This window comes from Uranotaenia lowii, chromosome 2 (genome assembly GCF_029784155.1).
Source record: "Uranotaenia lowii strain MFRU-FL chromosome 2, ASM2978415v1, whole genome shotgun sequence".
NCBI lineage: Eukaryota > Metazoa > Arthropoda > Insecta > Diptera > Culicidae > Uranotaenia > Uranotaenia lowii.
The window spans coordinates 63839457-63864585 of NC_073692.1; the positions used below are offsets into that span (position 1 = coordinate 63839457).

The window sequence follows — 25129 nt, forward strand, 5'->3', positions numbered from 1 at the left end:
TAAATCATTCATTTAAACCAGGGGTGAGCAACCTTTTGAACCAACGGGCCAATTGAAATTTGAAATTTTGTCGGCGGGCCGCACTTATAATAACTTTTTTTTTCAATAATAAGCAGAGCTTCGTGGCATTTTTATAACCGAAAGTTTCTAGCGAAAACAAATCTGAAAAAGAAAAGATAAATCGAATTCACTTTTTTAACATCAGAAATTCAACACGACATTTTGAATATCCGATATTGAGAAGGTGTATCATTAAATCTTTGACATTTTTCAATTCTCTCGAATATTTTTAAATTACTTCTTGGCAAACATTCGTTCATAAAATATTCTTGTTAAAACCGATGGTAGTATAACTCGTCATCACTTCCATTTAAAAAATCTCCTGGAGCCTCCCACAGTGATAACTAAAAGTTTGAAAAATATGTATTCAAAGAAATCGCCGTCTTCTTAGCGTTGGAAGTTGAATCGCTAATTAACTTTGTAGGATTTTTTTCCACTGTTCAAACTTGTCCTCAAAGCCTAGATTTTCTCCTTCAAACGGTAAAACCCCCGTTTCTTAAATTGAAATTGAACAAGGTGGTCAAAATCACAGAAAAATTTTCAATTTCACATATTTTTAAGCAATTATCTACAAAACTACATTCATAATTCTAGAATTTTTATGCAGATTTTTAAATTTTTTTTATCTTATTTAGATATTATTGGGATATAATTTCTCTAGTAATATAATGACTTTGGTAATGGGGAATGCGATTGAAAAGTGAAATAACTCAATTTATCGATGTTTGTTATAAATTTTCTATCAAATTTCTTAAAAAAAAACATCACAGATAATTCTCAAAAACCTTTTGGGTCGAATCACAGAATTTCTGATATCTATCGCTTTTATCAAAAACTTTGATTTTTGTCGGTAACTTTGATGCCGGATAATTCAAGTTGATAAAAAATTCAAAAACGTTCACCCAGTTATATTATTAAACTTTCGTAATTTTCGTCAATATTCAGAAATAAAAAATATTTCACAAGGTTTTGGTTTTAATTTTTTCCAGTATTATAATGCTAACCGAACCATCCTTTTTGCCGAATTCGATAAAATAATTTAAGAATATTATCTGCTGAGCATATTTTTTATCATAAAACTTTATTTTTGCTTGAAACGAAAATAATGGCTTGACTAACGGGCTTCGAAATTCCTTTGATCATGTGTAGCTTCCGATTTTAAGCTGCTCTTCCTCACTTTAATGGATTTTGCTTTTCAATTTTGAAGGAGTTGAATTATTAGGAAAAATGTATCCCAGATTCCTGAATAATAATAAAAAATCCAATATTACATTATGCCAATAAACAATATTGCATTTATGCCTTGAACAGAACATAATAAATGCGTTAAAAGCTAAGGAAAATGTCAACGATCTGAATGACTATTGGGAAAATGCAGATAAGCGCATATTTGACCTTGTCATATTCATTTTTCCTAGTAATCCATTGAAGAAAAAAGTTTAGGCATGAACATTTGAAAAAAGCTTCGCGGGCCGCACATAAGGGTCTCGCGGGCCACATGCGGCCCGCGGGCCGCGGGTTGCTCACCCCTGATTTAAACTTTTTACTCTTATCTTTCGAAGTAATTTTCGATCCGAAATTTGCATTCTCAATTTTAAACACTCAGTTCCTAATACTTTTAATCTGGTGAGTCCAACCAGATTAGTCTGAATTCCAAATATAAATTCTGGAATCCATTAAAAGTCTTCTGTTTAAAAATAATTTGGAAGAAACATATAGGATTTTAAACTGCGGCGTATAGGTTTTTTCGAACTATATTTTGAAATTAAAAAAAAAAACAAATTTCAAAATTCGTAATTCAACGTATCTCGCGTGAGCTTTCATTACGTCGTATGAAAAATCTTAAGAATTTACAGAAAACTCCTTCAAAAGTTATCAACCAAACTTTAAAATTTGTATTTCACATATAGAATATGTTGTCCAGGCTACAAATATTTTAAATGGAAAGAAGTTGCGACTAGTTTATGTCAGTTTTTGTATTTTTTCAAAATAAAAGTGTTTGTTCACATTTTGTTTCATACGACGTTATAAAAGCTCACGCGAGATATATAGGTTAAAAAATACAAGATTTCCGACTTCCAGCTTAGTTTAGGATAAATCTTGAAAAAAATAGATTTAAAATGCAAACATTTTACATTTAGTATTCCGAATTCAGTATTTGAAATCACGATATTTGAATGTGGTAATGCTACATTTAAGCTCTAATTTCCAAATGTTGTGTCTCCATTTTAAAATTTAAGATTTGGAAAAAAAAACTTCAAAGTAAAAAAAAATATGGTAATGCTCCTTTCAATCTCTACTGCTAGTTCCAAAATGTTGTGTCTCCTATACTGAATTCCAAATTTCGAGAAAATAAATCCAAGTTTAAAGGAAATCATTTCTCGAAACTCGGAATTCAAAATTACCACATTTAGAGTTCGTGATTTGAAATACAGGATTTGGAATACAAAATTTGGAATGATTGCATTTTAAATCTTTCAATCGTAATTCTAACTTCAAGAAAAAATTGGGAAGTCGCGAAATTCGTTTTGAAAAAAAAAAAGGAATAAAGGTATAGAATCTGAAATCTAAGATAAGGATTGTATTCCTTTGAAAAGCTCTAAGCTTTAAAAGAAATCGAAAATTTGAGTGAGTTAAAAAGAAGGATATTAATTTTCAAATTAAGGATGATGATTAGAATTATTTTAATTGCTTTTCAAAATTATCGTGGAGTTGCTTTATTATCCTGCATTCCTGAATTATTCGAATCTAATCTTATATTAGACATCAATAACACAATTTTAAAACAACAAAAAAAAAAATAATCGAAATATATTTTTACAAGTAAAAAATTAATACTCTCTTAATTGCTATTAAGGCGATGGACAAAGGCAATTGTCTCGAAACATTATACGTTAAACTGAATTCAGCAAATGTTACATAAACGAAAATTTCAAAAAGTTTCCAGTTGAAATACCTTTTTAGCCTTAGACTAGCGAACATGTTTGTGATTTTTACATGTTTCAATCAATAAAATTTAAAAGCATCTAAACACTGTGCAGAATTAATTAGCTTTGTTTCATCAATTGCTTTTGATCAACTGAATGTGTTCAACAAAATATCCAAGAATGTGCATGAAATATATGAAAAAAAAACTAATCCTTAAAAAACAATCAACCGTCTACAAGTTGCAACTATAGTGTAAGATTACTTATCCTAGAGAGAAAGGTGTCAAGTGCACACGCAAAATAACTCAAAACTACTTTTCAACTGTTTAACTTCTACAAAACAACCTTTCTAATCAGAGGGAAGGATGCGTTACTGCCAAACACTACTACTACTACTACTAGTGACGAGTGTGGTGAGGCCTTGCTTACTTTTACTTTGCGTGCTGCTCCACGCCAGCGGTCGCTGGTGAGCGTTTTTCGAAGTATATTCCGGCGTTGCATGCGAAACGAAATCTGGCGCTGCAGCCGAACGCCTGATTCCAGATTGTAGAAAAGCTCCTGCTGTTTGCGTTCATGCTCCGTCATCTGGGGTTTCGAGATTTTTAGGCAAATAGGAAATTTTGGATTCGGGTAGTTAGCAGTCCGAGGTTTATTAGATGTTGGAAGGCCAATTTTTGAGGTTAGAGACAATTCCAGATTCGGGGATTAGGTGCGATAAGCGATTCAAACAGGGAGGGAAAAAGTTAGTCAAATTGTTAGCTTGCATTTGTTAAGGGGTCGATTAGAAAAACTATCAAATGAACATTCCTGTAGTTAATTCTAAAATATATTGCGTTAGCACTAGTCTTAGATTGAGATGCATTCGTTAAAACTCCGTTTTCAATATGGTCACTTAATTTGCTGATACTCACTCTTGGTTTCATAAGTAGCGATGAAGTTATCGATATACAATAGTAACAGATCATTAGAACAACCGGATTGAGGTAGAAATCAGATCCAAGTTCGCTATCGAAGTTGACGTATCGAATGTCTGATACGTTATCACACGCCGAGGACAAAATGGGCGTCAGTGCAAGTATCCTAGCGATAGTGTCGTTTTGCGGAAGCAGCTGTTGAGGCCACGGGTTTTGATACGCCAGCAGCCCCGTTATATGTACAATCAAAAATGCCAAAGTTATCCTTAAAACTACACCGAATGCTCTGTGGGAAATATGCAAACGTTTAGATCACTCTGCAGTTGCTCATAGAATATGTAAATTGATTGCTTTACCTATCTAGCTCTTTGTAGCATGCCCACCATGTGGCCGAGCCCAAAAATATTACAAAATATATTCCACTGGGCACGGATGGCTGCAAAACGGCTGCCACGCAAAGCATTCCAACGCTCAAAAGCACTCCTAGCTTCGTTAGGAATGCCAATTTCTCTCGACTTATCGGGAACGCATCACAATGCATTGGCAGCACATCCGGTGCTTCCAGCGAGGTGGGCGACGTGGGTGCCTGATCTGCATCCGGAACGCTCTCGACCAACCTCCTGAGCACTATGTACACCACGACGGCAGCCAAACTCATGATGATCTCCGGCGAAATCCAATACACCACCATGGCCGCGTCCAGATCCTGGAACCTCACCAGCCCTATGTGGCGAAGCAAGACCTCTAAAAATTTACATGGTTCGATCAGCTCGTAACCGAGCGCTAAGAACACTATCTGGAAGGCTATCTGGCTCACTAGCAGCAATATGCTGATCACAATATACAGTTTGAAATAGATTCCAGTGGAGCCTGAAAAAAGATAGTGGTTTAATTTGAATTGCCTGTCTTGAAACTGAAAGCCCTTCCATTACAATCGATTAAAATTCAAATGAAACACTTTCCAAAAGTTCCCCCTGTTTCCTACCTTTGATACTCCTTGGCGTGGCAACTGGCACAAACGGTAGTCCGAAAAGGAAGAGCAGATAGGGAAGGGACAGTCCCACCGGTCTCATCAGGCAACCTGTTGGAAAATAGAAAATAAATCTTGTCAATAACGCAAAATATGCACAACTAAAACACGAAGCGTGCAGAATTAACATACAGATGATTGCACGCGTAGTTTTCCAAGCGAAAACCTGTAATGTCACCTCAGAGTGCTCCCGCGATTGACAAAACTAGCCCCCCTAGGCGGAAAATCAAGCCATAGAAATAACGAAGCCATGTTTGGGTTTGCGAATGCTCTTTAATAGGAAATTGATTGAAGGGTTCTATTTTTGTTCAATACGAATAACTCCAAAGATAAAACCGCTAGATTTAATACATTATCCTTTGAATCTGAATTTGATACTGGTCGTTGAGATGTGCCTCTACCCTACTGTCCATTGGTTTATATCAAAGCTGAAGACACGTGCTGCCCATAAGCGCGAACACCTTTCATACATTGAGCTTGATAGTATGTATGATTGATTATCTGGATGAAGTCAGACCGATATCAGACCTGTCATCGGGAAAAAGAAACACCGACAGCAGGTTATAGTAGTAATTCAATTAGCTTATCCGATGGGTAAAGTTCCATTCACAAAAGGTGGATAAACTAGTCCGAGATTGTAGGAAAAAACGGAAACAGTGCAAAAGCGTTATTTCTAATATGTATCTCACTCATCGATGAAAATGTAACCGGAGATGCCTCAATCGTGATAAATGAGGTGAATGGAAAAAAAATGTTGTGAACGTATTTTTGCCATGACACTACACTTTTGGTCGTGATTAACCGAAAAACTACAGTAACTCGCTCGGTATTGGACGATGTTTGGGCCGAAGCGTGCGTCTGATTACCAAAAACATTCGACTACTGAAGCTTCGAGAAAAATAACGTATCTTTTATGAAATACCATCAACTGTATTATCAACACTTTTGAACTTAATGGCTTCTAAACATCTTATGTTCACAGGTAATTAAACGGCTCATGCATCAAAAGTTGTAAGGTTGATGGGACTTCATATTGACGTAATCAGACAAAATCTTTGTTTCGTCGGTAGTTATAAATAATTTTAAAAACATGCGCTTTGCAGCTTAGTCGAAAACAGTGGTAGCTTGCAACAACCTGTTTATTCAATAAAAATTCTAGGAAAAATTTTAATTCATTGACAAATTTGTCTAGGTAGACATAAAGGTGACATGTAAGGCATGCAACACCGATTGCAGTTATTTTTGGTTTTGATCGAACTTAATTTAACCAACACTTTCCTGGCACTAAAGCATTTGATAACAAAACGAATTGAAGCAATGCGACTTGAGCGCTCGAAGAAGCGATTTCTGCCTGAATTGAAGAAAAAGCAAAAAGCCTTATTTTCGGAGAGTTACACACTCATCTGGCGCAACCCCTTATAGTGTAGTTTTGACCCGTTATCGGAAAAGACTGGGTTAACTCCTTACTCATGTAAAGCCCTTGTACGCTTTATAGTGTACACAGCATGTACGTCAAACAGAGGTGAAAATTATACCGTATTTGTTTATGCCGAGTGTTGCACTAGTGTTGCACTGGTGCACCACTAGGTGCTGTCAAACTGTTTGTTTATTCGGACGGTGTTGCACTGGTTTTGACCTGTCGGAGTTCTGCTTACGGACGGTGGCCCACCGATAATTTTGCCAGTGTTGCGAGAGAGCGTGTGAGTGAGCGAGGTAGCAATACACTGGCGAGGATTTGTGTTTGTTTTTATCGGGTACGGTGGAACACTCCACGAGTGGAGAAAACAAATACAGTATTAGTAATGTAAGCATGTAAAATCTACACATTCCCGGCAAGAAAAAATTCATTCCCGTTCATCGATTCCGCCTCCAAATGAATAAATGGGTGGTTTTCCGAAGGCGCAGCGGCTTTGAGATTCCGAACTTAGAATATTTTCGGTCTTTTTCTGTAGAAGTCCAACTTCACGCACCCACACAGCTTAAAATTTCTTGTTTCGTTCGAATGTACGCAATTGCATTTCAGTGTGTTGGCTCACGGTCCGTTCACTTGGTTCAGTAGCGTGGCGGCTGGTGTTGTTGATATTGCTTGGAAGACATTCAGTTTCACCTATGCCTCGATGGTGTGCGGACATGGCGGTAGATTTTATATAGTGTGGTGCTTATGTGGAGTGCAAATTTAACTTTTGTGTCATCTATCAGTGTTATTAAACTTAGGTTATGTAGTGATAAGAATTTGAAAAGAACGATAGATGCAACGAGTGGATTTTGAATGTGAGTAAACAAAAATCTTAATTCTTATATTATTAAATAAATATCAACTTTTAATTTAAAATTGTGATCGAAAATCAGATTTTTGATTATCAAAACAAGATTTCATAAATTCTAAAAACACTGATTATGAGAAGTGAAGAATTGTTTTTCGATACCCACGTCAGCACTTTAAGGTTTAAATTAAGATTTTGATCTGAAATATCTGGAATGTTAATTCTGATTTTTGTATTGTATGTTCTAAATATCCAATAACCATTACATATTTTAGCAAAATTTTATCAATAGTTTAAATCAGCAATTTTCAACTTTCTGATGCATTCCGAATTTGAGTTAATAAATATTGAATAATTTCTAGCGAAACAATATTAAAAACACCAACAAAACTTATAATTACAAAATCTGATCTTCAAATAACAAGGTTTAAGTTCGGTACTCTAGAATTATTCAATCTAAATTTGAAACCCAATCATGATTGAACTACTGATTTTTAAATTTAAAACAGTGTTTTGGATTGATATTTTTCATCATCTATTTAAAATCTGAAAAGAACACTTAATATTAGATAACAGATTTATAAAATGAAATAAAAAATTGAACTCCAAAATCTGAATCTGGAATCAAAACCTGAAATTTGAATTTGAAATCTGAATCTGAAATCTCAGTCTGAATCTAGAAACGGATCTGAAATCTAAGTCTAAAATCTAATTCTGAAATTTGATTTTGGAATCTGCATCTAAATTCTAAATCTGAATCTGAAATCTAAATCTGAAATCTGAATCTGAAATTTGAATCTGAATCTGAAATCTGAATCTGAAATCTGAATCTGAAATCTGAATCTGAAATCTGAATCTGAAATCTGAATCTGAAATCTGAATCTGAAATCTGAATCTGAAATCTGAATCTGAAATCTGAATCTGAAATCTGAATCTGAAATCTGAATCTGAAATCTGAATCTGAAATCTGAATCTGAAATCTGAATCTGAAATCTGAATCTGAAATCTGAAATCTGAATCTGAATCTGAAAATGAAATCTGAATCTGAAATCTGAATCTGGAATCTGAATCTGAATCTGAATCTGAAATCTGAATCTGAAATCTGAATCTGAATCTGAAATCTGAATCTGAAATCTGAAATCTGAATCTGAAATTTGAATCTGAAATCTGAGTCTGAAATCTGAAAATGAAATCTGAATCTGAATCTCAAATCTAAATCTGAAATCTGAATCTCAGTTTAAAATGTGAACATTGAATTTGAAATTCATCTGAATTTTGAATCTAAATCTGAAATCTGAATCTAAGTTTTATAAAAATTGAATCTGAGATCCATCTGAATCTAAATTTTGATTTCTAATATAACTTATGTATTTTATGCAGTCAAATCACTGGATTTACTTTGTTTTTGCGATTTTCATTATTGATAAATGTTGGGATGTATATAGATTTTTTTTTGTATTCATACTTTATTCAAGTTTTTGTCCATTTTCAGATGAATTTAACATAAACATGAATTATTTTCACAATTGTAAAATCTATGAATTTTTTTAGAATATATTTGAACTTTCATAAAATTTCGTTTGGAATAAATGCAGTTAATTCTACAACGAATCTGCAAAACTCGTTCTTATCAAATCCGAAATTCCTTTTTTATGTCCCGGCAATGGTTATATTCATGTATTGATTGTATTTCATTTTTTGCCATTGAAATAAAAATTAAATTTAAAAAAAATCTTTAAAATTTTCCTTCCTTATTTACTTGCTTTTAAAATGCTGAAATCCGAAACTCCTTCTTAAATAAACGTATACAATAATAAGAAATGATAAATTAAGAGAAAATATTTAAGTATAATATTGTAGCAAAAATTTTCAAAATGACAAATCAAACAAATTTCACTGTTGAACTTTTTATTGCAAAGTTCTTAGAAAAAAATTTTGGAAATTTCAATATCTTATGAACATAAATTTATTGCAACTTTGATTCCGTTTTTCAATATAGAATGTCGTTGAAATACAATCATCTTCTATATTTTTAAAATTTGTTTGAAATATAACTTAAATGCACTCTGTTAAAATTTTCAAAAGATTTATTTTCAATTTAATTAACCGTCAAATCCTTTTGAAAAATTTTCATATTTATTTATAATGAAATTCAAACGATTACAATTATTTTCAATGGGCTCTGCAGAAAAGTATAGAAAAAACGACGAAAAACTGTTTCAGCGCAGCTCGGATCCGAATCCCATCCTATGTATGCACCCTTCGGGCATCGTGCTCTGGTACGATATCCGAGGGGCGTTTCTTCCGCTTTCGGAGCTTTCGGATGAATCACAAGGAACTCACTCGAAGGTCGCGTTCACCCCGGCGATTCCGGCTGCAATTTTTGTTTCAACTGCTATTTCGCAGTTTCGCTCCGGATTTATTTCGCTGCGAAGCGGAAAATTCATTTCAAAAATCGCTGGGTTATTTTGGAAGCCCGCTCTGCATGGCCCTTTGAAGGATGGAAAGAAAATAATAAAAACAAATCAGTTTGTTTTGAATTTCTGTATTCGGCTAGGTATAATTTTCATGCTCGTGTTATAGAATAGGAAAATATTCATTCAGCTGATCTGCTTTCAGCATTATCCGATTCATTGAATCGTCGAACGAGATCGGTTACGGCAGAAAGAGTTCTTTATTCTGATTGACATGTTAAAAAACTAATCTTTATTTAGTAAGCCAGCTTTTCTAAATAATGTGTAAAATTGACTCGATGAAACGACACTTTTTTTGACAGATCTCGGCTGTTCGCAATAATGGGTCAATTTTAAAAGTTTAAGGTGTTGCGCCAAATGAGTGTGTAATGTAAAGGGCGAACACGAAATTATTACGACACATTCAACAGGGCATGACTTTTTAACCATTGGGTAAAAATCAACCAAATTTTGCACACTTTCTCATTGACGTGTATTGTTTACATGCTGTCAAACTCGAATTGTTTTTCGATTTAACGAAAACGAAGGTGAACCAACGCAAGTCGAGAGAACGAATTTTTTCCAAACACTTGGAATTCCCTGACCTGTCGCCCCGGCAGTTGGGAAAAATATTGAACATTCACCATTTAACCGTCTTCAGAATGTTGAAGCGGTTCCAGGATCCGTTGACGTTGAACCACGGCAAAGGAGCTGGAAGAAAACCGGACCGGAGAACAAAAAGACGGAGTGAAAGGTAAAGCGGATGATTAAAGCAAATCCCAACGTCTCAAGCCTTGGTTTGGTTAAAAGATCAGCGCAGAGCTACATCCAGAATGAAAAAAAGAGAGCTAGACGAGAAGATGCTGACAAAATATGGCTGCTGTGACGCGTGTGATGACACTACGTATATAAAAACCGATTTTAAGCCAATTCCGGGGTTGAAGTTTTTCATCGGCAAGAACAGGTTCGTTGAGGACGACAAATTTAAGAAGAAGAAAATATCGAAGTTCGTCACCAAATATCCCGTTTGGCAGGCCATCTGCTCTTGCGGACTGAGGAGTGAGCCTTTCGTGACAAAGGGCACAGTAAATGGCGAGATCTACAAATCTAAGTGCATCGAGAAGCGCCTTTTGCCGTTCTTGCAGCAGAACGACGAAACTCCGCCATTTTGGCTAGATTTGGCATCATGCCACTATTCTAAAAGTGTCCTGGAGTGGTATGAGGCCAATTCTGACCATTTTGTTCCAAAGGACATAAACCCGCCAAACTGTTCGGAGCTACGCCCGGTGGAGCAGTATTGGGCAATAATGAAGCGGGATCATCAGAGGAGCAAGAAGACAGTCAAAGACGAGAAGGACATTTTAAGAAAATGGGAAAAAAGGAACTGGTAAAGATGACTGGATGACTGGTTGACACTGTAAAGACTTTTAAGGAGGGCATCAAGTGAAAATGCGTTCAATTTAACACTCAAGGCTCCATCGATTAACTATTCTTTTGATTTTTGAAGTGAGTATATAAATAAAACTACCCTAAAATTTTGGTTTGATTCTAAACATTATAAGAAAATTGGCATGACATTTTTGGTGTCGCAATAATTTCGTGTTCGCCCTTTATCTCAGAACACACATACTTCAGAAAGCTCGAATTTTGTGAACTAGTAGTGATAGAGTTGATTTGCCTTACGCAAAAAAAATGATCAAAAAATATCATCAAAGTAGAAATTTATGGAAAATTAAAATCGAAGGGACAGTGCGCGTGCTTTCCATTTTATTTATATACAAGTTTGAACGGTGTTGCTTCTAGTCCTATTCCGCTGCCTAACGCCACAAGCAAACAGATTCGTGAGAAGGCTTCGTGGAGGCGCGATCTACGACGGACCAGATCTTCACACTTCGGCAAATGACGTGAACACCAAGTTCATACGCACCATCTATCTACTCATCGACTTCAAAGCCGCATAAGACACGATCGACTGTGACAAGCTATGGAAAACCATGGGCGAGAACGGCTTTTCCGGGAAGCTATCCAGACTGGTCAAGGCGACGATGGATGCTGTGTGCGGATTTCGGGTGAATTGGCGAGGTCATTCGAATCACTTCGACAAGGCGGGCTTCGACAAGGCGATGGTTAACCTGCGTGATGTTCAACGTGGCGCTAGAAGGCGTTATTTGACGAGTGGTGTGCGAAATCCGGGGTACGATTTTTAACAGATCCAGTTAACTTATCTGCTTTGTCGATGACATTGGCATAGCCGGCAGATCATCAGCGGCGGTGGAGGAGATCTACTGCAAACTGAAACTGAAACGGGAAGCAGGAAGGATTGGAATAATGATTAATACGTCCAAGACGAAGTATATGCTGGCCCACGGATCCGCTTGATGGACAGTCGTTCGGCATTCTTGCAACATGTCCTGCCCATCGTATCGGTCCAACCTTCGTCACCTTCTGGATACTGGGTTCGCCGTAGAGTCAAGCGAGCTCGTGGTTCATCCTTCGCCTCCACACTTCGTTCTCCTGCCCGCCACCATAGATGGTTCTTAATACTCGTCGCTCGAATATTCCGAGTGTATTCAGGTCCTCCTCGAGCAATATCCATGTCTCTTGCCCGTAGAGAACAACCGGTCTAATGAGCATCATATACAGGTTACACTTGGTGCGAGGGCCAAGTCTTCTCGACCGCAAGTGCTTGTGGAGTCCAACACGGAGAAAAAAGACGTTCGTTGTTTCAATTATTTTAGCTAGTTATTTTAATCATCACAGTATAGTTGATTTTATCACTTTCAACTATAAATATAATAGGTTTAACTACAAACTGCTGATTGACTGTATGCGATCAACTATATTTGTTTCAACTCTAAATATGATAGATTCTAATACAATTGTATGCTAGATTTTAAGCATTCAACTATGATTGTATCCAATTTACCCGAAAACTTTTGCCCAGAATGAATTTTTCCCAGAATGACAAATACCCGAAATCAAACCCCAGAATGAACTATTTCCCAGAAAAAAATTCCCCAGAATGCACCATTTACCAGAAATATTTTTCCCAGAATGGACAATTTCCCAGAATTTTTTTCCCCATAATGGAACATTTCCCAGAATGGCACAAATCCCAGAATTTTTCCTCTAGTATTTTTATTTGTTTTTTTTTTCTAATGAATTCTTGTAAATTTCATATAATTCGAATTTTTTTTTTCAAAATGATTTTTTAAATGAAACTACAGGTTTGAAATTTTCCAACTAAATTTAGAACCAATATTGTGCTTTGTTTTAGGTTTGGGTACTTTAATTGATTCAATGCTAACCATGGTCCTTTTAAAAACCGTTTCGGTATCCGACTCCTCACGCTGCGCGTTCGAACTTGAAAGACGTTTTGTCCTTCACGCTGTCGCGTGGCGGACGAGGCTAAGGGATCACCCCTAGCTATCACGCAGACCTATGAAGCCCCGGCAGACCTAGACCAATGTAATGGGGCCGCCGCTTCCGACGGCGGGTCGGCGGCCACCTCGGATTTGGGAGCTTCGGCGGCTGGTAAAATGGTAATTCTGGCGAAAATTTTCATTCTGGTTCATTCTGGTAAAATTTTTTCTGGGAAATGGTTCATTCTGGGAAATAAATTCTGGTAAATGGTGCATTTTGGGAAAAAAATTCTAGGGAAGTGGTTTTCTAATGATTGAAATTCTGGTGATTTTTCATCCTGGGCAATGGTTTTCGGGAAAATGGAGTACAACCTTCAACTATAAATATTATAGATTCAACTACAAACTACTCATTGACCTTACGCAACCAACTATCGATATAAAAGTTTCAACTATAATGGTATAACTGATTCAACTATAGGTATGATAGATTCAAATACAATTGTATAATTGAATTTAGGCATTCAACTATAAATATAACTACATATTTGTCGTTAAGCTTACGCAACCAACTATAGATATAGTAGAATGCACTACACTCATTCTCAGGGCATACAGTCATTCTCACTGACTCAAAATTTGAATTCCATCGCAGCAGAAAAATAAGAAGAACGAAGTAAACCATCAACAGCGGATCAGTATACGGAACAAAGGAGCAGAAAAAGAGTACTCCGAAAGGGTTAGGTAAGTCATATTCAATTGTTTATCATTAAGTTGCGTAAGTAATCATTAGTAATAAACATACTAATTAAGTTTTGTTTCTTAATCGCCGCAGCAACAGTAACTTCACCAGCAGCATCCGGCGGATCCGTTTTAAACAGCAGCAAACGTCTCTACAGCGGAATCATCAGCAGCCGCAACATCACCCGTGAGGACATTCCGGAACAGCTCAAAGCAGTTCTTTTCATGTCTGGAACAGTAAGTGGAAATATTTTCTAACCTTATTTTCCAGACCTTATTTCCCATAACCAGTGACAGCCCCCCCCCCCCATTGAGAGGACCGAACGGAAAATCTGACTAATGAGTTCAGAGTGTCCCATTCGCTGGACAGCAGGCGCGTCGAATCTTCTGACCTTTTGACAAAGGTGACTACTTCAAGAAGCTAGAAATGAATGGGATTCTTCACAAATGAATACAGAAATTAACAAAAAACTAATGAGTTGATAAAATTATTCTGAAAAATTCTTCAAAGATATGATAACTTCCAAAATATACACAAATTGAATTTACAATATTTATAGTTGAACTTTTTAAATCAATCATAGAATTTTAATTGAATCGGTCATATATAAATTGAATCAATTATAGAAATATGGTTGAATCTATTATTTGCACAGTTTAATCAACTATTCCAGTAAAGTTAAATTTACTTAATTTATTATTGAATGCATCAAATCAATGATACGATAATAGTTGAGTCTATTATATTTAAAGTTGAATGCATAAAGTCAATCATACAACTATAGTTGAATCTATTATACGTATTGTTGAACGCAAAATATCAATCAGATAATCAATTATATAAAGTTTAAATTTTCGGATTTATAGTTGGTCGAGAAATAATCAGAAATCTAGTTGAATATAAGCGGAATATTGTTAACAAAACTTTACTTTTTTCTCCGTGATAGTAGGCACGACTTTTACTGATAATTCGCCGCCGGATTTCGCGGCTGGTGTGTCTTGTCAAAAGGCTGCCAGATCGTCCGGTTTCATGCGCGTTTGCCCGGATATTCTACATAAAATTTGGGGAGAGCCCATATTTTATTGAATCATGCCGGGATTTTGCCCGGATTTATTAACTTTATTTGATAAATCTATATATATAAAAATGAATTTCTGTCTGTCTGCCTGTCTGTCTGTTCCCTATAGACTCAGAAACTACTGAACCAATTTGCGTGAAACTTGGCAGGTGGGGGCATTGGAGGCAGGGGAAGGTTCCTATTATGGTTTGGTATTTGGGGTGGTATTTGGGTACGAGGAATATTTCTATGAATATAAAGTACCCTTCCCTCTTCTCAGTGGGGTGATAGGAAGGGGGAGGGGGGCTACCTTACAATTTTTCATATAACTCGAAAACTAATCAAGATATTGGAACCAAATTTGGCACGGGAAGGTATTTGGATACGAAAGATATTTCAATGATTATTTGAGACCCCTCCCTCTTTCCAGTAGAAAGGGGGAGAGGGTCTCTTTCATATTTTTTAACATAACTCAAAAACTAAAAAAGCAAATGGAACCAAATTTGGCATGGGAGGGTATTTGGATACTAAAAATATTTCTATGACGATTTGAGATCCATCCCTTTTTTCAGTAGGGAAAAATAAAGTGGGGAGGGGCCTCTTTTATAATTTTTTTACACAACTCAAAAACTAATTAAGCAAATGGAACCAAATTTTGCATGGGCGGGTATTTGGGAACGTGACATGTTCTAATGATTGTTTGAGAATTCTTCCTTCTTCCAGCGGGGAGAAATGAAAGAGGGAGGGGAGTTTCACACAATTTTTACAGCATAACTCAAAAACTACAACAGCAAATGGAACCAAATTTGGCATGAAACGATAATTGGGTACGAGAAATGCTTCTATGAATATTTGGTATCCCTCACTCCTTCAAAGAGGTGGATGAAAAGGGGGAGGAAAGGTCTCCCTTACAATTTTCAGTATAACTGGAGAGTTGATCGAGCAAATTGAACCATATTTGGCATATGAGAGTATTTAGATACGAGAAATGTTTCTATCATAAACTGAAGCCCCACCTTTTTCAGCGGAAAAATATAAAGAGGGAGTGTGGACTTCCATATGATTTTTTTTGCATAACTCGAGAATTTATCGAGCAAATGAAACCAAATTTGGCATCAAAAAGTATTTGAGTACGAAAAATACTTTTTATATGTGAAACAATTCCTTTCTTGCAGTAAGATGATAGAATTGGGAATATAGGAAGGGAAGAGGAGGCTTACATTTAACTTTTTTTTACAAAATCCGAGGAATGGACTAAACTTAACATGGAAAATCATTTTGGTATGATTCTATGATTATCTGACACACGATCCTCCTTTCAGTGAGTAGGTACATACGATGAGGGAGGTGAGCCCAATACAATTGTGTTAGCATAAGTTCTCAATTTATGATAATGAAGCCAACAAATGGAAACAAATATGGCATGGAAAGGTACTTGGTTACGAGATACGTTTCTACGATTGTTATAGATCCGTACGCTTTACAGTGTAGAGGGGGGAAGAAAGGAGGAGGGTCCATATAAATTTTGTTGTTAAGCTAAAAAAATTATCAACCAATGGAACTATATTTGATATAAGAGGATTTTTGGGAACCAGACAGATTCAAATAATCAGATCTTTAACACAAATTTATAGAGCAAGATTTAGAATATTTGTTTAAGTTATCTTTGTGTTGCAATGCGAAACTCAAGCTGCAGTTCTCATTTTATAGCGGTTGCTTATAAATTGTGTTATAATTTGATTTAAAATAATGCCAATAAAAAAAAATATAAATTTGAATAATTTTTGAAAGTATCATTTGATTTTGAAAGGTGTAGCAAAGCACACCGGGTCAGCTAGTCAAACAAAAAAAAACAAATTGTGTTGTTTTTAATTTATGCCTCTAAGACGATTTTTTTTAGCAAACTTTATAAAAATAATTCTGAATGGGTTTTTGGAAACCTTACATACGATTTTAAATCTGTCGATAAATGTTGATGGAATTTTTTTCCCTTGATTTTTGTTTTTTAGTTTATATGGGTTTTGACAAAATTTGCCCGGATATTGTCCGGTCGTCAATTTTTAAATCAACTGCCTGCTCGGATTGTCCGGCTTGGATACGTGCTGAAAAATTTCTAAAAGTATGATGAAAAATTTTGAAAAATATGATCAAAAAGTATCATCATAGTAAAAAGTTATTATTATTTATTTATTTTATTTATTTACATAGTATTCCGTCTCACGACATAACTTGACGAACATAATTCCTAAAATTCACTCGGTCCATGGCAACCGTTCTCCAATTTCTCGGGCACCCCACGTTCGCCAGATCACGCTCCACTTGGTCTATCCACCTCGCTCGTTGCGCCCCCGCTCGTCTTGTTCCTACCGGATTCGTAGCGAACACCTGTTTTGCAGGACAGTCGTCCGGCATTCTCGCAACATGTCCCGCCCAGCGTATCCGGCCAGCTTTCACCACCTTCTGGATACTGGGTTCGCCGTAGAGTCGCGCGAGCTCGTGGTTCATCCTTCGCCTCCACACTCCGTTCTCCTGTACGCCGCCAAAGATGGTTCTTAACACTCGTCGCTCGAATACCCCGAGTGTACGCAGGTCCTCCTCGAGCAATATCCATGTCTCGTGCCCGTAGAGAACAACCGGTCTAATAAGCGTCATATACAGGTTACACTTCGTGCGAGGGCAAAGTCTTCTCGACCGCAGTTGCTTGTGGAGTCCATAGTAGGCACGACTTCCGCTGATAATTCGCCTCCGGATCTCACGGCTGGTGTCATTGTCTGCGGTCACCAGTGAGCCGAGATAGACAAAGTCTTCGACTATCTCCAGCTCGTCGCCGTCGATCGTGACCTTGTTATTACTGGACAAGCGGGTTCGGTCGGTCTCGGATCCGCAGGCCAGCATGTACTTCGTCTTGGACGTATTAATCATCAACCCAATCCTTCCTGCTTCGCGTTTCAGTTTGCGGTAGATCTCCTCCACCGCCGCAGATGATCTGCCGACTATATCAATGTCATCGGCAAAGCAGATAAGTTGACTGGATCTGTTGTAAAAAGTTATGGAAGTTAAAATTCGTAGTCACAGTGCACGTGCTTCCTATTTATTTTCTATACAATTATGAACGATACTGAAGGATACTGAAATATATAACAATCATTTTAAAAAATTAATGATTATCCGAGAAATATTATTTCTCCAACAGTATTGACACAAAGTAATCAAACCTATATAGAGTTTGTGGGAATATTGCTAAATAAGTCAATTGAAACACAATCTCATGTGTTCGACCCGTCCGTGTTTCAATGTGGGTAGGAATGCGATGGGTTTCTTCATCGCTTCCTATCAACATTGAAACGGCGAGCGGCAATGAATCACGCAAGTAGTTCAAAAGCTGTTCACAAAACAAAAGCCCTGCTCACATTTTCACCAACTATTCAATTTCTTCTACCCAAAGCGCTCTAGCTTTGATCTTTCCACCTATAATACTTTCATGTTCTTTCTAAATATTCTACCTTGAATTTTCACAACTCGCCGAAATGCCAAAAAATTAAATAAGAATATATCCCAGCGGGGATTAAAATAAGATAACAGAAAATTTAATTTTCGGTAGTTTTCCTAACTCTGGTGGATTAATACGTAATGTTGAATATTCTGTTGTATTAGAGACCATAAACATGGTACATCTTTAATGTGCTCAAATCTAATATCGTTATTTAATACTTGAAGGTACTTATCCAGAAAAAATCACTAGAAGTTTGTATTTTTTCTCAAAGAGTATACTAGGAAGACTAAAGGGACCACGGAGAAAAACTTTGACATTTGAAAACCATTTGAATGTCAGCCCATTAGAATGCTACGACAAAAATTTTAACGTTTCGATTCGAGACTTAAACTTTAATTTATATCACCAGTTTAGCTAGAATAAATACATATGCTAGTGGCGGCGACCATTGGACTCGTGGAAAACGGCTTTAACCCACTTCCAACGGCTGTCAACCAAAACAGCAGAAACCCATGCTTGCTCCGGATATCCAGGAAGCGAAAATCACACCAACCAACTGGCAGGCCACCGAACGTCACCAAGAAACAACAAGAATAGCAAATAGACCACGTGGAAAGGTTCATTATGTACAGAACTACCACGACGTGTCGACCGAGAAGACGACACGGTCAGGGAAGCACCATCACCTTTTTTTATTTGTTTCATTTTAGTTTAGCGCTCTGTGTAGGAGGAAGGAATACATAAGGAAACCACTTTGTAACACTAACCTACACAAGACGCGAAAAGGAGCCGCGTGAAATGTGCTAGGATGGTTTACGATCCACTTCCTGCGGAATATTGTTTGAGTTGTCTGTGATTTTCTTTTTGTCTGTGCGGCACTTTTCTGCCAGGATTTTGGAACATTTACCTTCTGGAAGTCGAAAATAGTTCTGGATGAATGCTTCTCCCCTAAGCATAGAGCATAAAGTTATGATGCCCATCAAATTCGAATGAAAACACCAACGCACTCCAATTAGGAGCGATGTTTTGAGGCCGAAGTTGTTTGGTAATATCACAAAATTTCAAGCAACCTTTTATTCAGGTAGGTGTGAACGGTTGTATCCCAATCCCAATTAGATTATGGTTGACCTATTTTCGTTCAAAGCATCGAAATTACAGGAGGAAACAAAGAAAAACCCAGCACTAAATCATTCCTATATAATGTCAACAGTTTTATGACGGATACACGCAATTTGCACCTACCCAAATAGGAGTGGTTTTCGCTGAAACCCGGAATCATACTTACATATTGCCAGAATCAACGGTAGTATCAATCTTTGAATCACCAAACAGATGAAGTAGTTGGCCATCGTGCGCTTCTAATTTGTCGAGTGAATACCTGGAAAAAAAAATTAAAAAAACGAATGAGTTGAAAATTTTTGCGCTCATAACGTACAAAATGAAATTCCAGTGAATCACACCACCGAGACAAAGTCACTGTTGCGTGATAAAATCGCTTGTCCTCGTAGGTTAATTAATCCCAAAGGTAAAAGTAAATCATTCGACGGACATGGTGAGCACATCATTAATCGCCAAATTCTCAGGAGGACTAAACTATGTTACAATCAGATACTATGTGCCACTGACCATCAACCAGCTTTGCATGTTAGCCGTTTTTGAGCTATGATTTTAGGAGAATATTTAATTAATTACGGAGGGTTTCGTGAGCTCGTGTATGATTAATAATTTCTGAATGTCAGGAAATATTTGATTAACTAAATGGGAGCGAATGTCCAAAAAAAACGTGCTTGATAACGCGCTTGGTAGGGGAGAGGCGGGCTATATGCGCATATTAAGGAAAGCAATCATTTTCTCCCATATTACAATAGATAGGAGTCTGAAAACTATGTACACATGAGCGGACATCTGTTTTATATACGTTAGAGCAATTTTTCTGTTAAAATCTCTTACAGTTTTTGTGAAAATAATTTTATAATAAAAGAAGTCAAAATAGCCGATTTCCGAAACTGGCGGGCTAAATGCGCATATTTATGTTTTTAGCTATATTTCATTAACACTTGCAATATTTTGATATTATTTAATTGAAAATGGTAGAAACGGATGTTAAGCATACGTCAAGGCTGAAATTTTGGTGAAATTTTTTACATCACTAGTTCTTTTGAATGAAACATAGTTAGGAATGCCATATGGCCATATTTCATGGTAATATTTTGTTCATATCGTATTTTTATCGGATTAGTATGAAAAATTTCAAAAATTACAAAAGTTACAAAAATTAAAAAATAAGCAAAAAAACAGTTTTTCAGGTAATTTTAGTTATATTGAACCCCAATAAAGTTAGACTCAGCTTACCAGATTGTTCGGATTTTGACCGGATTTTTTCACTCTATTTGCTAAATCAAACAAAAATTTAAATTGAGACCTTGGAATTATGTATCTTACGTCCAAAACATACAAACTTTGTAACAATCAACATGAACGATTTCTTGGAAGCAATAAATATGATTCTTAATCGACTGATGTGTTTTGATAAAACAAAAATAGTTTTTCAATCGTTTTTTTCTTGATTTAAGTGGATAATTTCAAAATTTGCCTGTATATTGGCCGGATTTTGAGGAAAATGTATAAACAATATGCCCGGATTTCACAAGGTTTTAGGATAAAATAGCCAAAATTCGCCTTGCCTGGATATTTGAAGAAAATTATTTAGTTTTTTTTTGTTTTTCTGGGATTTTAACACTCTCGTGTTATTCATCCCCTGAAAATATTTAGTCAGTATTCAGTTATTGTTCTTGATTTTCATTCGGATCATCATTTGTATAGAATCCTGCTTTAAATTTTGGTGATGCATTTCAAACTAAAATATGATAAATTTTCCATATTCAAAGCTCATAATTTCGGAATAAGAAAAAAAAATATTCGAAATTCAATTCATTTTTTAAGTTAAAACATAAGAATGTTTCGTGAGTCTAGAATTAAAAAATCTGGAACAATTTCATCATTCAAAATTGAATATAAATTCACAAGTTCAATTACGAATAAATAACTAAAAAAATATATCAAAAACCATAAATTCAGGTTTTGATACCAATTTCACTTCTTGGTATGAAGTTCAAAGTAATTCTTAACGGTGAAAACTAGGGTGGTCTAACCGGTTCATTTTTTCAATACCGAAATACCGACTTTTGGGACGGTAAAAAACCGATATTTCCGGTAAATTTTTCATCATTCTTTGGTACTGTAATAAAATTTACACAGCTAAATTTTTTTTTTTACCAAAAAAGTATGTGCACAAAAACCTATATTATGTTTAATCAGCTTCATAATCTAAGCACAATAAACTTTACTTCAAAGTTTATGTGAAATTTGATTATTGCTTAAACTTGTCGATGTAGCTTTTTAATTAAAGCTATAGTGGCGTTCAAAAGAGCATTGACAAATTGCCATCTCTCTCAGATGATATTTTTTCAGCTATCGAGCTGACGCTCCACAACATTTGAAGACATTGTACAAGTGAATGAAAAAAAAGATACAGCTACAAGAAATTTAAGATTGCTTCACAATAATCACTGTATTTTTCATTGAAAAATTGAAATTTCGTTAAAAAATTCAAAATTGTGTTATCTATAAACAGACCAAGTTTATCAAAATCGTTCTAAGCGGTGCCGGGCATTCAAAAATTTAAACCCAAAAATGTTGAAAACTGATTATAAACTTCCTACTTTGTTTGAAAACATAAAATGTTTCAACAGAGTCAGCATTGAAACACATGTTAGAATGTTATTAATGAAATTTCTCTATCAATATTTTCAAGGTAATTGATGGAACTCTGTTGTTTTATTTTTAACGCTGTTGAAGCATTTTCTTTTTCCAAACAAAGCAGTAACACATTTTTCATAAATTTACAAATTCAGATCCAAACAACTATATTTATAGCTGAATTTTGACTGGTTTTTAATAGATTTTTATTTCTATTCGTTCGTGTTAATTTTGGAAAGGGAAAATTTATGTGATCACGACCTAGGTTGCGGGGAAAACCTCTGTATTTTAGACAACAATATTGTTTAATTTTGTGAGTGAACCAAAAACTTTGTGACGGTGTTTTGAGTATTGTTTAGTAATTAATTTAGTCATTTTTTTACGAAAAATCTTTTGTATATGAAATTTCATATCATTTACATGAAAGACCATAAAAACTTTTACAAAATCTGTAAAATCTGTTCTTCAATCTGAATACTGTATTACAGAATTTAGGACAAAAATTCGTTTAAATTATATGAAACGTCTATAATTTCTGCAACCTTAGTGTGAAATTATAATAATAAAATGACGATGATAAATATCATGATTATCATGAGGGTGATGATAGATTTATGACACAAGGATAGTTTAAAGGCACAATACCATCTTTTTCAATTGAACATCTTGCAAAATCTATTGCGATATCAATTCTGAGCATTTTATGCCATTACTACTGCAATTAGACGAAATTTTCTCATGAATTCGATATACTTGGAAAAATACCGGTTTTACCGGTTTTATCGGTTTTATAAATTACAAATACCGAAATACAGGATTTGAAAAAAAAAACGGTAAATCCGACCACCCTAGTAAAAACGGACGGTAGATCCCTCGTTGATTAAATTTACGAAAAATTAGGAATTCTTATCCGGAATTAAGATCCAGGTTTTGACAGGTTTTCAGAATAATTGTGCCGCAGCCCATGGCGTAGAGGATAGCCTTCAAGTCTTCTCAGACAGTGAGTATGAGATCGAATCCCGGTCACGGCATACATAGCACACTTTCTGTGGGTTGATGGTTCCAGCATTTGTAAGATGCTAGCCATCATATCCTCGAAAGATGTACGTTTAGAGTTAAGAAAAAGGAATCTTTTCGAGGAAACATCAAGTTTCATTGAGATCTTGTATGTGTTTGTGTTTATTTAAAAAAAAAACAGAATTTAGACTTGGAATTAAAATACAAAATTCGTATTCATATTCACTCATTCTCATTCTCATTAACTTTGATTCTTGATTCAAAATAAAAATTTGAAATTCCATCAGTCAGTTTAAAAACACAAACCTGGCGGAAATCACACATCTATATAATTAAAGATGTGGACTCATTTCAAAAATTTGTTTTTTTTTAATCAAGACTTTAATTTTGGAAACTTTACCTACAGGATTTCAATTCTGAAATATAAAATTATAAATGATAATTTATTATAAATTTTGATCAAGGAACCTAAATTTTATCATCAGCTAAAAATTCAGCTGGAAATTTTATTCATTTTTTTCATTTTGCGGATTCTTCAAAATCAAATCAGGGTGGCCAGCGAGTTATCATTTTCAAATTTCCGGTTTTTCCCCGGTTTTCTTGATTGAGATTTTATAATTCCGGTTTGAACACACACAAATAATAATGTTTATCGGGCTTTGTTTACAAAAAAAAAAGAAAATATTTCTTAAAAATTTAAGGTGAAAGTGCGAGAAAACTTAAAATTTATTCAGATTACGGTGAAATTTATTGATATTTTTAAATAAAATAAAGTATTAGCAGATTCAAACGCAAAGCACACATTTCACAGAGCAAAAAACGGGGATTGTGATAATTTGGAAATTCCAGGTTTAAGATAGAAATTTAGTTTATTTTTCCTGTCTTCATATTGAATAAGACTACTGCTCTCTGTTTTCTGAAATTTGAATTAATAATAATCATGAACGATGAATTTAGTATTGAATTACTGATCCATAAATCAGAAATGACTTTTGAGTTTGGTTTTGGGATTCGAATTTGAATTTTAGTTTCTGATGCTTACCTCAAACTACTGGTTGCATTGAATCTTACATTTATTAAGCATTCTGAAATTTTATTTAAATTTTCGTCTATAATACTAATGTGTTTGTAGAGCCTAAGTTCTGGGTGCTTGATTTGGCATATATTCAGGTTAAATTCTTAATCACAATTTTTAATCCGAACTCGAAAATATATATCTTGATCTGAATTTCAAATTTAAAATCTTAATCAAAGTTTCGAAAAATTTTCTCAGAAATAATTTTTGCTTTCCAAATTCAGATTTTTTTGTTAAAAATTCTTGATGATGATAACAAAATATTCAAACGAAGTAATGATGCCTTTCGTAAACTCTACTCAAACCGCACGAAAATGAGTAAATTTATGTAAAAAAAATCCTTTGCAATCATCTGTTCAATTTTTTTTTTAACCTTTCATAATGAGACCTTAGTAAATATTTCCATTAAAATAAGTTGAGTTTGACTCTTCAAAACGATTCCCGGTATATTTAAAATATTTTCGTTAAATTTTTGCTCATTTTTCAAGTTTCAATTCAACATAACATAATTTTTCTGATAAAAAGCACCTGATGGAGTTTTGAAAATCATTAATTCTGGATCAATGTAGAATAAATCCAGTAAGATAGATGTTAAGCATATGAAGTAAACTATATATTTACATCACATTTTTTAAGTCGCAATATTATCAATATTTTAATTCTTATAACTTATTTCTCCATCCGAATATGTAGGTATACTTTTTCCTGAGATTCGCAAATCAAAGAAACGCTCGAGAATTTTTTCCACAACTTTTAATTATTACATACACAATAAAATTGAAATATTCTGGACATGGAAATAGAACACTTCAGAGCACTGAAATGTTGCGCAAAGCTCAAAAACCCGATTTTTGAACAATTTCCGAGTTTTTGAACAAATTCCCGAGTTTTTCACGCATTTCTCCCATGGAATTCAAATCGAGATATTTCCTCGCGCCTGGGAAATAAATAAGTCATGAAGAAATGAATAAAATAT

The 25129-nt window shown here is 35.1% G+C and overlaps 1 protein-coding gene across 15 annotated transcripts in view; it reads right to left on the reverse strand.

Moving 5' to 3' along the window:
* LOC129748355 (piezo-type mechanosensitive ion channel component-like) overlaps positions 1-25129 on the reverse strand; it is a 157406-nt gene that overhangs the window by 81371 nt on the left and 50906 nt on the right. For 11 of the 15 annotated variants that reach the window (XM_055742940.1, XM_055742943.1, XM_055742948.1 and 8 more), the window contains exons 3-7: positions 19588-19680; positions 4887-4982; positions 4258-4771; positions 3899-4187; positions 3417-3572 (exon numbers count right to left, since the gene is read on the reverse strand). In XM_055742940.1, coding sequence (XP_055598915.1) covers positions 3417-3572; positions 3899-4187; positions 4258-4771; positions 4887-4982; positions 19588-19651 — 1119 coding nt within the window. In that variant the 5' untranslated portion in view covers positions 19652-19680. The remainder of the gene's footprint in view (positions 1-3416; positions 3573-3898; positions 4188-4257; positions 4772-4886; positions 4983-19587; positions 19681-25129) is intronic. The other 4 variants (XM_055742947.1, XM_055742946.1, XM_055742944.1 and 1 more) reach the window with 1 other exon arrangement.